A 16,139-nucleotide genomic window follows, 5' to 3' on the forward strand; every position below is an offset into this window, starting at 1 on the left:
TGCAAGCACTCCACGAACCGTCTGAGAGGCAGCCAGCGGGGGGGGGGGGGGGGGGGAGAGATGGGGTGAGGGGTAGGGGGCACGGCGGTCGAGAGGGCGAGGGAGACGGGCGATCGAACTTGACGCGTCTTGTCGCTCACGTGTTCTTCGTCGTTGAGAGTCCATTCGGTTTCCACCTCTGAGGGCTCCAGCGTCCCGCTCACAATATCTCGCCTCTGTCGGGAAACGCAATGAATCAACAATGGCCGAGACGTTTGACTCCCGAGATCAAGACAAGCGACCGACGATGACGACGACGCCGCCGACGACAACAACAGCAGCCTGCTTTACGTAACTCGCTGACCCGCTCCGACTGGACACGTGTGACAAAGAGCTTCACAGCTCTTCGGATTCCTCCTGCAGTCTGCATAAAGATTCCGATATGCTCCAGCAGGGGGTGGGGGGTGGAGGCGGTTTCCGCCAAAATGCATTGGACAAAGAAAAAAAACTTTCCGAATCGATGGAATTTTATATGGGGCTGAAATCGCTCGTGGCCGGCACACCGACGCCGGTCGCACGCCCACGCCCGGGCGCGAGGCGCCGCGATTGTGGAGAGAATTGAGCCGTAGGAAAAAGTGAATGACTGCGAGCGGCGATTTGTAATTAAGTTGCTGTACTCGCCCGCCGTCTCGAGACCTCGCGGTCGAAGTGGCGGAACGTTCCGGCGTTCCCGGGCGAGCGCCATGCAGCATTTGTATTAATAAATAAAGAGAACCGCAACAGGTTAGTCGATAGCACTGCAGAATAAAAAAAAGAAGAGAATAATAGGTGACGTTTCAGGCAATAGCCCTTCATCGTAGCACGTGAGATGGATGTCGCCTCCCTGCGTCATAGCACGTGCTACGAATGAGGGCCATTGCCCGAAACGTCGTCCGTTATATATTTTCCTTGAAAGGCCACAGTGTTATTGACGAATGTGTCGAGATTCCTGCTATTTTTGCACCACCACTGCCAAAGCAGCGTCACCAAACAATCTGTCCAGAAAACGAATAATCCCATGCACATTTCAACGTATTACGCAGTGCTTATTATTAACATGTCATATCAAGGGTTCGACCGTCGGTGCGGTGGTCAGAACACCGCGCCAACGAAGCCGGTGGTCTGAGTTCGACTCCCCAAATCGGACGAATGATGCAACGCGAATGTCCCCTTCCCGTTGGCATCACGCCGCCGCAGATCCACCCGGTGCTCGAGCAACTTCCCATCCTACCGTGCCCACCAACCCCCACCCCCTCGCTCCGCCGCGGATGATCTCACGCCACCCCTCGTTAATCTCGCGCCGCACGCGGTCGACAACCCTTCCACGCGCTGCCCATTCCCCTAATTGCGAATGCTGCGAATGCCAAAGTAAGGGGGCAATGGTGATCAAGCATCGCACCAACACATTGACCATCTGTTCATGAGTGGCCCTCAGCCGTGCTGGCCCGAGGTGGGCAAATTGCTTTTTGTGCTTGGTTTATTGTCCTTCACCCAGCACCTCCGATTTGCACGGATGGCTACGTACGGAGCTAAAGAAGTTCAACACGTGCAGTTGGCTTCCCCCGTCAAATGCGTGGTCATCGTCCCATCCCGCACCTCCACCCCCTCCGCCCGCTCCCACTCCGACCCCCTTCACCCCGCAAGCTGCGTTTGGTCTGCGATCCCTTCCCTCCCACGCTCATCGATCATGGTAGTAGTAATAATAATAATTTAAATTTACAAAGCGCCCTTAAAAAATCGTTCTCAGGGCGCCTCGAATGCCCCCTTGGTTCTGTCGCCTCGACTTGCACCGCACGATCGACGATGACGACGATGAGCAGTGATTTATTTCTGCTCTTCTTGGAATTATTTTGGCACCTAGCCACATCTAACTCACATTGTTTTGTCCTAAGCTTGTTCATGTTCTCGTAGGAATATAGGGCACAATATATAGGATAATTATGTCATGGGACCTTTTTTCTCAGCATCAAAGTATGAAAAATAAGAACAGGTTTTTATCCTTTCTGGCAATAAAAGAGGTGTTGCAAAAAGCTTCTCTTTAATGTTTGAACATCTTAACACCTATTCATATTCTTAGTTTTTTCGGTAAAGTCACGTTGAAGAGAAACAACAAAATAACAAAATATATATAAAACAATAAAAAATTCTCACGACGTTTCGACCATAACTCAAACGGTCATCATCAGGTGTGTCGGTTTGCATAAATTTATTTTGAAAACGGCATATTTATTTATATATATAAAAATAACGTTTGCGTCACGCGCAACGATGGCAGTTTGCCAGGACTAGTCCATCTATTTTTTGAAAAGAGGAGGGGGGAGACGAAATTTGTTTTTATGTATGCTGTCTGAAAGGCACTGTAAGCGTGAACAATCAATCAAGAACTGAAATGATTTATCAAATCTTTCCAATGATTGCTAAGATAGAATCCATCTTCTCGGTTGAAATTGTCTCTGTGTTTGTATATGTGGATAGCCTCATGAACGAATCTCTCATGGAAGCCAGATGGCTTACAAAGAACCTCCGTCTTGGAAAAGTCAATGGCATGTGAGCCTACTGAATTAGAACAATGATCTGCTACGGCCGAGGTGTTGGTCCTACCGTGTTTAAGGTCTGCTTTATGTTCACGAATGCGGTCCGAGATATGGCGTTTGGTTTCTCCAATGTAACTACTACCACAGAGGCAACTTAGTTTGTAGACACCAGGGTATTGTATGTCCGGAATCACATCTTTTACAGACGGAACCAGATCACGGATTTTATGTAATGTGTTGAAACGGACCTGGATCTTGTGTTTATTCAAGATTTTGGAGATCTTTTTTGTGATCCCAGCAATGTAGGGTAAAGTGATGGTTTTGAAAGGCTCCTCAAGAGGGTTCTTCTTCATGGTTTGAGTGATAGCTTTGCGGATTGTATAGTCGGAGTAACCATTAGCCCTAAGAGCTTGGTGTACGTGCTTGAGTTCACTGCTTATGTGTTCCTGGTCGGATATGCATTGGGCTCTATGATACAGAGTCTTGATGAGAGAATTCTTCTGTGATGGATGGTGGTGGGAATCCGGTTTCAGATAAGCATCCGTATGGGTAGCTTTCCTGTAGACAGAGTGGCTCATTGAACCATCAGGTCTCTTTTTAATTAATTAAAAAGAGACCTGATGGTTCAATGAGCCACTCTGTCTACAGGAAAGCTACCCATACGGATGCTTATCTGAAACCGGATTCCCACCACCATCCATCACAGAAGAATTCTCTCATCAAGACTCTGTATCATAGAGCCCAATGCATATCCGACCAGGAACACATAAGCAGTGAACTCAAGCACGTACACCAAGCTCTTAGGGCTAATGGTTACTCCGACTATACAATCCGCAAAGCTATCACTCAAACCATGAAGAAGAACCCTCTTGAGGAGCCTTTCAAAACCATCACTTTACCCTACATTGCTGGGATCACAAAAAAGATCTCCAAAATCTTGAATAAACACAAGATCCAGGTCCGTTTCAACACATTACATAAAATCCGTGATCTGGTTCCGTCTGTAAAAGATGTGATTCCGGACATACAATACCCTGGTGTCTACAAACTAAGTTGCCTCTGTGGTAGTAGTTACATTGGAGAAACCAAACGCCATATCTCGGACCGCATTCGTGAACATAAAGCAGACCTTAAACACGGTAGGACCAACACCTCGGCCGTAGCAGATCATTGTTCTAATTCAGTAGGCTCACATGCCATTGACTTTTCCAAGACGGAGGTTCTTTGTAAGCCATCTGGCTTCCATGAGAGATTCGTTCATGAGGCTATCCACATATACAAACACAGAGACAATTTCAACCGAGAAGATGGATTCTATCTTAGCAATCATTGGAAAGATTTGATAAATCATTTCAGTTCTTGATTGATTGTTCACGCTTACAGTGCCTTTCAGACAGCATACATAAAAACAAATTTCGTCTCCCCCCTCCTCTTTTCAAAAAATAGATGGACTAGTCCTGGCAAACTGCCATCGTTGCGCGTGACGCAAACGTTATTTTTATATATATAAATAAATATGCCGTTTTCAAAATAAATTTATGCAAACCGACACACCTGATGATGACCGTTTGAGTTATGGTCGAAACGTCGTGAGAATTTTTTATTGTTTTATATATATTTTGTTATTTTGTTGTTTCTCTTCAACGTGACTTTACCGAAAAAACTAAGAATATGAATTACTGCAGTCACGAAAGCTTTAAATCAAAATCTTAACACCTGTTTTATTGCCAGAAAGGGTAACACTTATTCTTATTTTTCACACTAGGATTATTGTGGCTAATGCGTATATTGTACTCTACGGTGGTGCCTCATGCCGGCGATCCTTGCTCCAAGCCAGTCGAGGAGCGTTCCGGAAAAGATATCGAGAGGAGAAATTAAACCACGATGATTATCGTCATGGGACCCCAATCCCCATGCCCACCCCGCTAAAGCTGAATGACCGCTCGTAGGAGGGGGAAGCAGCAGCCGGCCGTCGCTGGGTGGGAATCTACCCAGAGGCGTTGCGTGGGGGGGGTGGGGGGTCGTGCTTGGGGGAATCGCCTTGTCGCCCAATGCCCCGGTGTGACCCGGATAGCCCAGGAATTGATCGTCGTGTCCGGGTTTTTGCAGGAATGACGCAATGCGATGTCAGAGTTTTTTTGTTTTTGTTGTTGTTGTTGTCAAGGAGGCCGATTATGCCGGCTCTTTTTATGCTTAGCCGCTCCATTCGGCTCTCCCAATTCCAGTGGCATTTCCGCTGCCTGGCACCGGCGCTCCTCCTGTCCCCAGTTTGGTCGCTTTTGTCGGTCACGGTAAACGTGTCGGAGACGAAACTGAAGTGTGGCGACGGTTGAGGACAGCGCGTAAGAGGGATGCGTCGCGCGCATAGCCGTCGGGTTACAGTGGGAATAAACAAGAGCTGAACAAGTCAAAGCCACCGTGATGCCGCGCTCATCCTCCGCTCGTCGCCAGTAATGGGAATTCCGCATTCCCATGGTGGGTGGGAGCAGTGTTATGTCGAAAGAAATGAAATAAAAAACGGCGATCCATTTATAGACACCCCATTTAAATAATAGGGGGGGGGTGGGGTGGCAGGGAATGTTCCATACAAGTCTTCAACAAATCAACACACCGGTTCGTACCCGCTGCAGGTGGGGCTGGTAGAGAGATGCGTACTTGCGCTCCAAGCCGTGCACCTCCTGGTAGAAGCGCGACTCGAGCTGCACGTAGCGCAGCTGCAGATTCCTGAGAGCGTTCACCCGCCGCTTCACCGTGCCGGGCAGACTGGGGGTGGGGGGCACATCGACAAGGGGTCCGCGTCGCCTTCACACGGGGTCGACGGAGCACGCGCTGCGTGCGGCGCACCTAGCCTGGCACGAGCGCTGCGGTGACGTCACCGCCGCTTAGTGGTGTACGGGGGTTGCTGTTGTTGTTGTGTGTGTCCACTTCGCTGGGAGCGGTGGCACAGCGGTTAGCGCGGTGAGCTACGAAACCGGCGACACCGGGGTTCGATTCTCGCTCACGGGCAACACCAGTGACGATTGTCTGAACCGGTCCTGGGCTTCCCCTAGGTCGACTCAGCCCTAAAATGAGTACCGACTGCGGTGTCTAAGGCGTCGCCACTCAGGAGACAAATGCGGTCGGGCGTGGCGCTGGCCACCCATGCCCTCGCGTGCCGTGCCGGCCTTCACAGACGCTGCTCGCTAGCAGCACTCGCCCCAACATGTCTGTTAAGGCTATACGGGAGATCTTTGGTGGAGGAGAGAACCGTTGAAGTGACCTCGGAAGTAGTTCTGAAGTAATTCTCCAGCGATGATCGCTGACACGAAGCGACGTTGAGACGCTCGACGGAAGGAATCCACAGACTGCCGCGTATCTCATAACCCGTCACTGCAGCACGGTTAAAATATAATTGAAAAGATGATCGAAAAAAACAATCTCGTTTTACCTTCGCAATGAAAACCGATGCCTACTGTTCGTTTTTGTATACGTTTCCATAAACATATATATTATATATTAAAAGACAAAATTATATTTTTTTCGCCTTGAACAGGAGGTTGCAGCAAGTGCTTTCAGCGAGCACCTATTAAGGTATTTCAGAGGGCATAACAGCAGGACGGCATGGATAGCACCACACCCGGCCGCCTTTGTCTCCGCAGCACCGATGTTTACACCAAGCGAGGTACTCATTTAAAGCCCAGTCGACCTAAAACGCAGGCACAGGACCCGATTAGATATCACTCGCCGAGAGGTGTTAACCACGGGCGGGAATCGAACCCAGGCGGGCGGGTTTCAGAGCGCGATGTGCAAACCAACCGCGAGTTTTGCACCGCCGTTCCCACGACAAAAAAAAGACAAAGAGCCCCCTCGTTTAGCCTCAACAGACTTTTTGGGGCAAGTGCTGTTTGCGAGCACGCGCAAGGACACCGACTCACAGCACTCTCACGTGTACGCGCGGATGCACATGTACGGAGACCTACTTTCGCAGCGACTTTCCTCCCTTAAGCTTCGATGTGACAAGTGCAGACGCCCTGAGGTTGCTGAATAATAGATCAAGACTCCCAAGTGCGAAGGCAGAAACTGTCTCTGTTGCGGCTGCTGTTGTATCTGCTGCTGCTGATGATGACGACATTGTTTACGCTTGTATTTTGTCTTAAAACTTTCGTGACTGCAGGAATTCATATTCTTGGTTCTTTCGGTAAAGTCACGTAGATAAAAAATAAAACAAAAATAATTAATTAAAAATAATAAAAGCAAAAAAGGCGGAGAGAAAAGAGCTAAATTATCTCCGCCTGATGAAGGCCGCTTGTGTTGCGATCTAAACGTCGTGGGTTTTTTGCTTTTATTTATATTTTAATTTTAAATGTATTTTATTAATTTCATTTTATTTTCTATCTACGTGACTTTACCGAAAGAACCAAGAATATGAATTCCTGCAGTCACGAAAGTTTTAGGTCAAATTTTTAACCAAGAATATATTCATGCTTATGTTGGCAAAAAAAAATATATATTTTATTGCTGCTTCACTACTTTAGATGCCTCTATCTGCGAGGGTATATTTTACCCGGGTTTCTGAAATATTGTATGCAATAAAATATTGTCGCATGCCACACATCCTAATCTGAAGACTTGTTTCAAAGCTGACGATGCGTGACAATGATGCTGATGATGATGACATAGCGATGGTCACAATGGGTTGATACAATGCGTGCCACTCACGAGGGAGAACAACCACTGCTGTCAGAGTAACGTGGAATTTCCACCGCTCGTTCAGTGTCACCAATGAGCGGTCACGCCACCTCCTCGTGCGGCGTGCCGGAACGTAATAGGTGCTCGCTAACAGCACATGCCTCGTAGATCTGGTAACGGCTTACATTTCCCGTTGTGGGAGAGTTAAGAGCTGACTGGAGACGAGGGGTGGAGGGATGCTGGTGGTCTTGATGGGGGGTAGGGGAGGCTTAGAGTTTGGGCAGCGCGGTGGCGAGATGTTAACTCCCTCGCCTAGGAAACCAGGAGGTCGTGTGGCTTCAATCCCGACCTTGACGCCTGTGTATTTGGTGTTTTCGTGTCTCTCTCCCCTCGGTCGTGTGAAATGTTTTCCGGGTCCTCCGTTTTTCACCCCTCCACATTTGGAATCAACATGCTTTTAAAGGATTTGGCCGCTTTACATTTTCCACTTGATAAGCCACTTAATGTGGCTGTCATTTGTGGCCAGGTCGCTTCTGAAGAAAAGCGTTATAGGTCAGCGAGCCTTACTTGATAAAATAAAAAAAATAGTTTAGTTTAGAACAGGGGGGTTGTAGATTGTGTGTGTGTGGGGTGGGGGGGGGTGAGAAGGTTAGAAGGAATACCTGTCCAGAGAGGCTTAACGAACCGAGCCATGAAATAAGCCGGGGTTAATTGTCGAGTGAATATGTAATTGGAAAGGGGACAAAAAAAACCACGGTGTATAAATAAAGGAGGCGGTTGAATCACTTCACACGTCAAATATTTACGGAGAGTTTCACAGGTGAGCGGGGAAGATCTTGATCTGCAAGCCGTCGGCGCAGTCAGTGGCATTCCTTTTAGAGACACCGCAATTTATTTATGTTACGAGGGGAGATCAAAATGTCTCGATGCTCAAAGGGGCACATGCCCTGGGATTGTGTTCAGCTCCGTCGGTGGTTGGGTTATGTCTCAGCGGTAGAAATGACACGGTGCCATGTCCGGACATTTATTTTTTGCTCATTCCATAGGGAAACGAACCATTGATGAATTCTCAGAAAGTGGCTCTGATTTCATTGACCGCAGAGGGACGATGGGTATGGGTTATTAGCTGATGGATTGTGGGTAATCAACGTTAGGTACAGTTACCATGTTTCTGATGACTGTGGTTTTTTTATTCGTATAAGAAAAAAATTCGAGCTATAAACAAATGCATACATCCTCGAAAGAAAATGCAGTGTCATCATATTCACGGTTCGGATAAGACGTACACGGTACGGTTGGCTACGTCGGGTGCGAAAGAAGTTCAACATCATACATCCATTCATTCAAATGAATGCACACAGCGAATACGTTTTCAATCAGAATGAGCGACACAGGATGGATTCCAGCCAATCGCAGACGGTTATAATCAGGGATAACCTATTACAGTATAAAACACGGTGTAAATCACATCACACGGCAGCCAGCGGTAGCTGTTCAAAGAGAAACGATGCCACGTTACGTTACTCAGCTGATGCAAATTGCTAACTTTTAAAAAAAAAATTCCTGTGAGACTGCATTGGCAGTGGTGCGTTGCCAATACTGTGATGGCAGTATTCACTCTCTCGAAGAGTGAAGATGATGATGACATTGTTGGTCTGATTGCCACGCAACAAATGCGTCTCAGTAGCAGGACACGTGATAAGGTACATCACCGCCACCATCACTGCCACCGCCATCACCTCACTGGACACGTGTTAAAAACAAATTGTTGTAGCTCATCGGATTCCTCCACTATAAATAAGTAAATAGATTCGGAATTTGAGTGGCGCCTCAGAAGTAGTTCTGCGTTGTCGTGTTCCGGACTCTGCTCTCTGAGATGCGGCGATGTTACACGCTGCTGGACGCGAGAGCTCCAAAAGAGAGAGACGCGCACAATGGGAATGTGTCGGTTTTAAGTGGAAATTTCTCACGGCGTGACACCGGCGGCAGTGTTTGCATGTAAAATGGGGGAAACGAGGCACATTTGAATGAATTGTTAAAACCGCCGCATCGCGCGCGCGTCCGCCCCCTCCCTTCCTCCCTCCCACACCCCCCTTCCCCCGACTACAAATCCATCCTTGACTCTCGCCATCCCATTCCCTGCTGCACGTGGGGTTATTTGTTTAGAGCCGAAGCAGCTCGGCGAGCCGTGAAGGCTCAATTCTAATGCACGTGGTGCGCAGAGGCGGCCCCGTCTACTGCTATTACGGTGCGATTTCTCATCCGCGTTCCACCGCGTGAATTGGGAGACGTGGGGGGGGGGGGGGTGTGGAGCTTGGGATGGGCGGATGCACACATATAAGACAAAGATCCCCCCAATAGCCTCAACAGACTGTTGGGCCAAGTGTTGTTAGCGAGCACCTTTGAAGGCCGGAACGGCACGCGAGGGGGTGGGTAGTCATCAGTACGGCCGGCAGCCTTTGTCTCCCCAGTGGCGATGTTTTTTTTTCACACGCCGCACCAAGTACTTATTTTAAGCAGAGTTGACCTAGGGGAAGCTCAGGGTCGGTTCAGATAGCCGTCACTGGGTGTTGGCCGTGAGCGGGAATCGAACTCAGTTCGCCCGGTTTGTAGCGCAGCGCTGACCGCTACGCTACCGTTCCCCATGTATGTATGGTCCACACGTACTCTCTCACACACACACACACAGATGAATATAGGCTTGAAATGTGTACACACGCGTACTGTACATGCACGTAAGAGCAAAGTGCACATATCTGATTCAGCCGTGCTGTGACAGCGCATCGTACGTGTGCTCACACCAACGTTCTAGAATCAAGGACTAACTCAGTGCTTGGGGTAGTTAGTCAACGAGCAGACGGAGACAAGATCCATAATACAATTCTAAAAGTTGACGCCTAGCCTAAGGCTTCGACAAATATATACAAATATTTAACCGTATATATATACAACACTGAATTAACGCTGGCCAAAAACTAAGGCTGAGATGTCAGCTTTCGTGCCGCGTCAATTCCCGGCCATACCTCCCACCTCGCCGAGGAGAAGGGGGACTGCAGTGGGCACGCGTGATGCCGACAGTGGCTCCTGTCAAAGTCCTGTGTCAAAGATGACGATGCGTGACAATGCTGATGATGAAGATAACATGGTGATGGTCACAATGGGTTAATAAAATGCGTGCCACTCACTGCTGTCAGAGTAACGTGGAATTTCCACCGCTCGTTCAGTGTCGCCAACGAGCGGCCACGCCACCTCCTCGTGCGGCGTGCCAGCAGCTACGCACAGAGACCCCCGCCGGCGTCGACAACAGAACCTCCTCGTTACACGCAAGTGAACCACGAATATGTTCGTCAGGGAGCATCGGCCGCCACGCGAAGTCCGGCGGTCATCCTCGCAGCAGGCAGCAGCAGCATCGACGGCTTTTTGGCTGGTGGCCATCGAACAAAGACGGCAGTCACCGGCATCGCTCGGCGCTTTCAGATGCACATTCTGCGACCGTCTGGAACGCTCTCTTCCTTCCGATATTAAGAAGCCGCTGAAGCTATGGCACTTTTCAATCTCGTTTGAAATCTAATTTCTTTAGAGCTGATTTTCGTGTTCAGTTTGCGGGCCTTCCCCCGCGCCTCCAGTTAGTTACGTACGGTGCGAAAGAAGTTCAACACGTGTACATTGTGCTCGCCAAGAGCTCCCCGCCGAGAATAGAGGAAGAGCGCTCACCTGAGGTGTCAGCGAGGAATGGAGTCAAATGATTCGTGGTGTTGGGGGTTGGTGATCAATCTATCATTTGGTTGAATAATGGCGCTAATCTTTGGAATACAACACATCGTTGGGCGGTGATGCCGATCCTTCTGCTGCTGCTGCGTTGGCAGCGGTGAACAACGCACGCCTCAAAGGATAATGTAAAAGGCGACGTTTTAGGCAATGGCCCTTCTTCGTAGCAAATCTTATTTTTGCTGGGATAAAAAGGCAGCAGAGTGCAGATGATAGACTGGGGGGGGGGGGGGTGTTTTTTTCAAAAATTGTTTAAAGGATGAATGCACAACGCTGTGCGGCCGAGGATAATTTCAGCACTCCCGCATCTATACCGGGGGCTGTTTGGGAAGCATGATCTTTGAATGTACCGGGAATTTCTCCACCGTGCCAATGCGAGAGCTGACACGTCTAATGTGTAAGCACGGGGCTCACGGAAACGTATCGCACGCGCACGACTTACGACTCATCCATGACACAAAGACCCCCTCGTCTAGCCGTAACAGGCTGTAGGAGCAAGTGCTGTTTGCGAGCACCTTTGAAGGCCGGCACGGCACACGTGGGGGTGGGTGTGCCGGCACCACGCCCCGGGCCGCCTTTGCATCCCTTGTGGCGAGGTTTTTCCACACCGCACCGGGTACTCGTCTGAGGCCGAGTCGACCTAGGGGAGGAGGCCCATGACCGATTCAGATAATAATCGTCTCCGGTGTTGGCCGTGAGCGGGAATCGAACTCGGGACGCCGGAATCGTAGAGCAGCGTGCGAACCGCTCCGCTACCGCTCCCCACATAATCTATCACACGCGCACGCAACTCCTAACAAACAGAGAGTGACTTTACCGAAACAGCCAAGAATATGAATTCCTGCAGTCACGAAAGTTTTAAGTCAAAAAATAAAATCCAACCTATGTCCATGGCTTAATTTCACCCGGTGGCGCAGAACATATTTCTGCAGCCGGCACGCTACATCCAGTATACCTCTCGTGTCACGACTGCGGCTACTGGTCACGAGTGTTCTGCATTTTCCAAGCGAATCAGGGAATCTCCGACGAGAAATAAATCGCTGCGTCTGTGGGTACAGCAGTGGTGGGAGGGGGGGGGGGGGAAACGCCAACCATCCACCTCGTTAGGGAGGAGACGTGAGTCTTGTATGTGTGTATGTTGAACTTCTTTCGCACCGTACGTAGCCAACCGTGCTAATCGGAGGTGCAGGGGAAGGACAGCAGAAACTAAAAAGCAATAAGCAGTTCTAAAACAAAAAAAGTTTTCACTGCATACGATTAAGAAGTCAATAGCTCCGGTGGCTCCCCAAGATCGGGAGGGAGGAACGTTCCAGACGGCCGCAGAAGCGGTACCATTTGCCAAATGTCCGAGAACCTTGCATCACGACGAGGGACAAGACGTGACTCGCCTCCGCTTGCGAGGGAATGAATCGCGAACGGCTGACCACAGACCCTTCTGAGGTCATGCCCGAGAGACTATGCATATATCCGAGTGGGAAGTCCTTTGAGAGTCAACACCAGTACGTCACTTGTGACGGCTCCGAGGGATAAGGCAATGCTAGGAAGCAAAAAGCAAAGAGAGTCTAAGCGATTTTTTTTGAGTCGAGGATCAAGTAATGTTTCATTCTCCGCCCCCTCCCCCCCCCAAAAATATATATTTCAAACGATCGTGCCCGTGCTAGGGGGCGAGACTAATAACAAGGCTAGCACTACCGCCGATGCCTCGGCTAATTGTCGGGCTGGCGCTCCTGCTTTTTCCCCAACACAAACCCCGACAAGTTGACCGATCTGTTCAATCTGCCTGCCCTCGTGCTCTGTAGCAATGCCGCTGTCGATACTACTGCCCGGAGATGGGGAGGGGATGGGTGGTGGGGGGGGTATTTGCTGGGGTGGGTGGTGGGGGGCTGGAGCTGGTGCAGGGCTGGTGTCAGATGCTCGTGCCAGTGGTGAGAGGGTCAGGTAGATGTCCGATGGATCGTGATAGTGATCGTGCCGGGCAGACATCGTGCCATGGGGGGGGGGGCTCTGTCAACGGCAGCGTCACGGCTAGTTTTGGAGCTCCTGTCAAAGCTGGTGAAGATAATGATGATGTACTGCCATGCGATGTTCTGTCAGAAAACTCTCGTTGCCATGGTGATGGTTCTCATCCTCCCTCTCCTCCTCCTCCTCTCCTCCTCTCCCTCCTCCTCCCTCGTCTCCGACCAAGCCAACTCGCCCCACGTACAGTGCTGCATTAGAAGCCCGTGGCGATGCATGCGATGCGATTTAAATGCACGTTTTGTTGTTGTTGTTGTTCTTGGTGTTGTTTGCGCTTTCATGAGGTGATCACGGCGTTGCCCTTTTGACGACGTCTCCCAGCCAAGCTTGAAAACGTTGTCATGGTTAGGGCGCCGCGCTGGTGAGATGTTAACTACCTCGCTTGGTATACATGAGGTCGTGAGTTTGACACCAAGCCTGACGCCTGTACTGAATATTTGGAGTTTGCGTGTCTCTCTCTCTCCCAAGGGTCGTGTGTATCTTCACCCGACTCCTTCGGGTTTCCCCTCCGCATTTATAATCGACAACGTGGCGTTCAGAGCATTTTTGGCTGCTATAAATTTCCACGCGATAAGCCACTTCGTTGAGCTATCGTCTGTGGCCAGGTGGATTCTGAAAAAGAGAGAACTATATAGCTTTAGTGGGCTTTACCTGGTAAACCAACAAAAATAGTTTTAAACGGTTAATACATTTACCTCTGGTCTGTCTTACCTGTTCGCACGGTATCTCTCATCAAGACGATCCGACGATGCACGTGGATTTTGTTTTTGTTGCGTGACGTTGTGCTGCTATCGGCGATTTGTCCTGAACACATCTGAACCCACAGAGGTATCGTCGCTGTTTACAGGCGCTCTAGTCGCTTCCCGTGGCGCCTGCCTCGCTTATTAAATGTTTCCGAGGACAGACGTACGTCGAAAAGCGTCGCAGAATTCCATTGGGGGTGTGCACGAGTTTTCTTCCTGGCATCATACGCACGCACAGTCAAGTTTGTTTACTTTCATTTTGCTAAAGCTCAACAACAACACCACCACCACAAAATTTGGACTCTCCGCTTTTACAGATGAATCATGGACAGATTTTTAAAGTAAAATTGACGAAAACGCTGCTAAATTCGTCAAAAACGGAAAATGTTTTTTTTACAGTACTATCAAACGTTTCGGGCAATGGCCCTTCTTCGCAGAGGCCAGAGAGGTAGAGAGACATTGGATGGGTTGACACTGACGTTGTGCGTGGGAGTTGAACGTTTTGTGTTTGCGCGTTACATCGTCTCGGGAATTCCAGCATACGCTCCAGCGTCTCGCTACTCACACTCTCCCCGACGACGCCGTTGATATATTCCTCTCACTTACGGCACGTTCCCGTGCTCTGCTGAATGCCGTGCGGTTGCTTAACAGAGTCAGAACTTATACTGAAGGAATCCGATGAGCCACGAAGCTCTATTTCACAGACGTCCAAATGGATGTCCAATAACCAGGGCGGCCGCCTGGATTAGAACCGTGAATCTCTGCAAACAGAGCGGCGGACGCTCGACGACTCTGCGAGGACGCCGTCACCATGCCAACGTAGACTGCACAATGCGGATAAAGGTCCCCCGCATAGCCTTAGCAGCCTGTTGGGGGCAAGTGCTGTTAGCGAGTTGTAGGTCGGAACGGCACACGAGGGGGTGATGTGGCCAGCCCCCCCCCCTCGGCCGCCATTGTGAGGGGGTGGGTGGTCAACACCACGCCCGGCCGCCTTTGTCTCCCTAGTGGCGATGTTTATTTCACACCGCACCAGGTACTCATTTGAGGCTGAGTCGACCTAGGGGAGGCCCAGGACCGGTTCAGATAATCGTTACTGGGTGTTGGCCGGGTTGCAGCGCAGCGTAGCGCTCACCGCCCCGCTACACCACTCCCATACACAGTGCTTGGTCTCATTCATTACTTGCGGTTGTGCGTCATTAGCCAGCGTGATCCAAGCGTTTAATTCTCTTGGCGTAGATATATATGAAGAACACGGTATATTGTTATAATCCTTGCGGCCGCGTTGCTGTCAGATGTCTACTCGCTTAATTTTTGGATCTCGGGATATGAAATAATTACCTATTCCACTTTTAAAAGGAGACTACGCGCAGCTCGATTTAGCGCAATACATAGGGGAGTGTTCTTCACTAATTTTCAAAGGGGGGCACTGTCGCCGATAAGACATCATCAGTGTGAGGGTCGCTACACATTTGAAACCATTGGGGTTTGACATCATGATGGAGGAGCGTCAGGCGCCGCACTTCAACAATGGTTCAAAACTATATATATTCTAAACCCACGTAAGGCCCACTGAGCTATGTAGCTCTTTTTCAGAAGCGACCTAGCCACTGTGGTGCTCACCAGGGGGCGCCAGTGGCCCGCGGGCCTTGCAGTGAAGAACACTGAGAGGGCAGTTTTTTTTTTAATAAAAGTGTTGAGACAACGCACCGATAGCTGCTGTGGGCCGTGATGGAACGGGTTGGTACACTGGGCAATGAGTCCAGGGATCGCTTGTTTAATTCAATTGATAGTCCGGCCGACGCGGCACATTGCAATGGGCAAGTCTCTTAAATCACCCCCCCCACGTTCGCCCCCCTCTCACCCCTGCCTCGTTTCCGCCCACCCATCTGTATTAAGGAAGACACAGCAGCAGCAACAACAACAAAAACTCAATACCACCCTGACCTCCTTAAAAGAAAAAAAATAGAATCGGCGACATACGGGGCAAATTGTCATTCTTCATAGCAGGTGAGTGAGCATGTGCTCCGAAACGTATGTATTTGTTTCTCGTTTAAGGCCGCAGTGTATTGTCATTGACGAACGTGTTCACGTTTGGTTCGCGTCGTTGTTGCTGTTTACGTGTGCGTGTACACCATAGCCAACGTAGCAGCAGCATCACCAAGATAAAAAACATGTTTAATTTTAAAGGGAACAATTTGGTCGACCGGCAGGCACTGTAGCGTAAAGTGCGGGTTGCGGCCACCCCTTCCAACTGCGGGCTGCATCTCGACCTTTAGCACGGTTGATCTACGTTCAGCCCGAAAGAAGTTCAACATACACACAGACACACACACAACGTACAAAGATCCCCCCGTCTGGCATCATTGACCACGGAGACAAGTGCTCCCATTAA

General features: G+C 49.7%; 1 protein-coding gene across 2 annotated transcripts in view; it reads right to left on the minus strand.

The window, feature by feature from the left end:
• Window positions 1–16,139, minus strand: part of LOC116952204 (nucleosome assembly protein 1-like 1) — a 75,872-nt gene that overhangs the window by 32,407 nt on the left and 27,326 nt on the right. The window contains exons 1-3 of one of the 2 annotated variants that reach the window (XM_076072924.1): window positions 6,512–6,803; window positions 5,174–5,315; window positions 141–215 (exon numbers count right to left, since the gene is read on the minus strand). In XM_076072924.1, the coding sequence (XP_075929039.1) occupies window positions 141–215; window positions 5,174–5,315; window positions 6,512–6,663 (369 nt within the window). In that variant the 5' untranslated portion in view covers window positions 6,664–6,803. Of the gene's footprint in view, window positions 1–140; window positions 216–5,173; window positions 5,316–6,511; window positions 6,804–16,139 lie in introns of those variants that run through there. The other variant, XM_032971352.2, reaches the window with a different exon arrangement.

This window comes from Petromyzon marinus, chromosome 3 (assembly GCF_048934315.1).
Source record: "Petromyzon marinus isolate PM22_M1 ecotype Great Lakes invasive population chromosome 3, UKy_Petmar_22M1.pri1.0, whole genome shotgun sequence".
Taxonomy (NCBI): domain Eukaryota; kingdom Metazoa; phylum Chordata; class Hyperoartia; order Petromyzontiformes; family Petromyzontidae; genus Petromyzon; species Petromyzon marinus.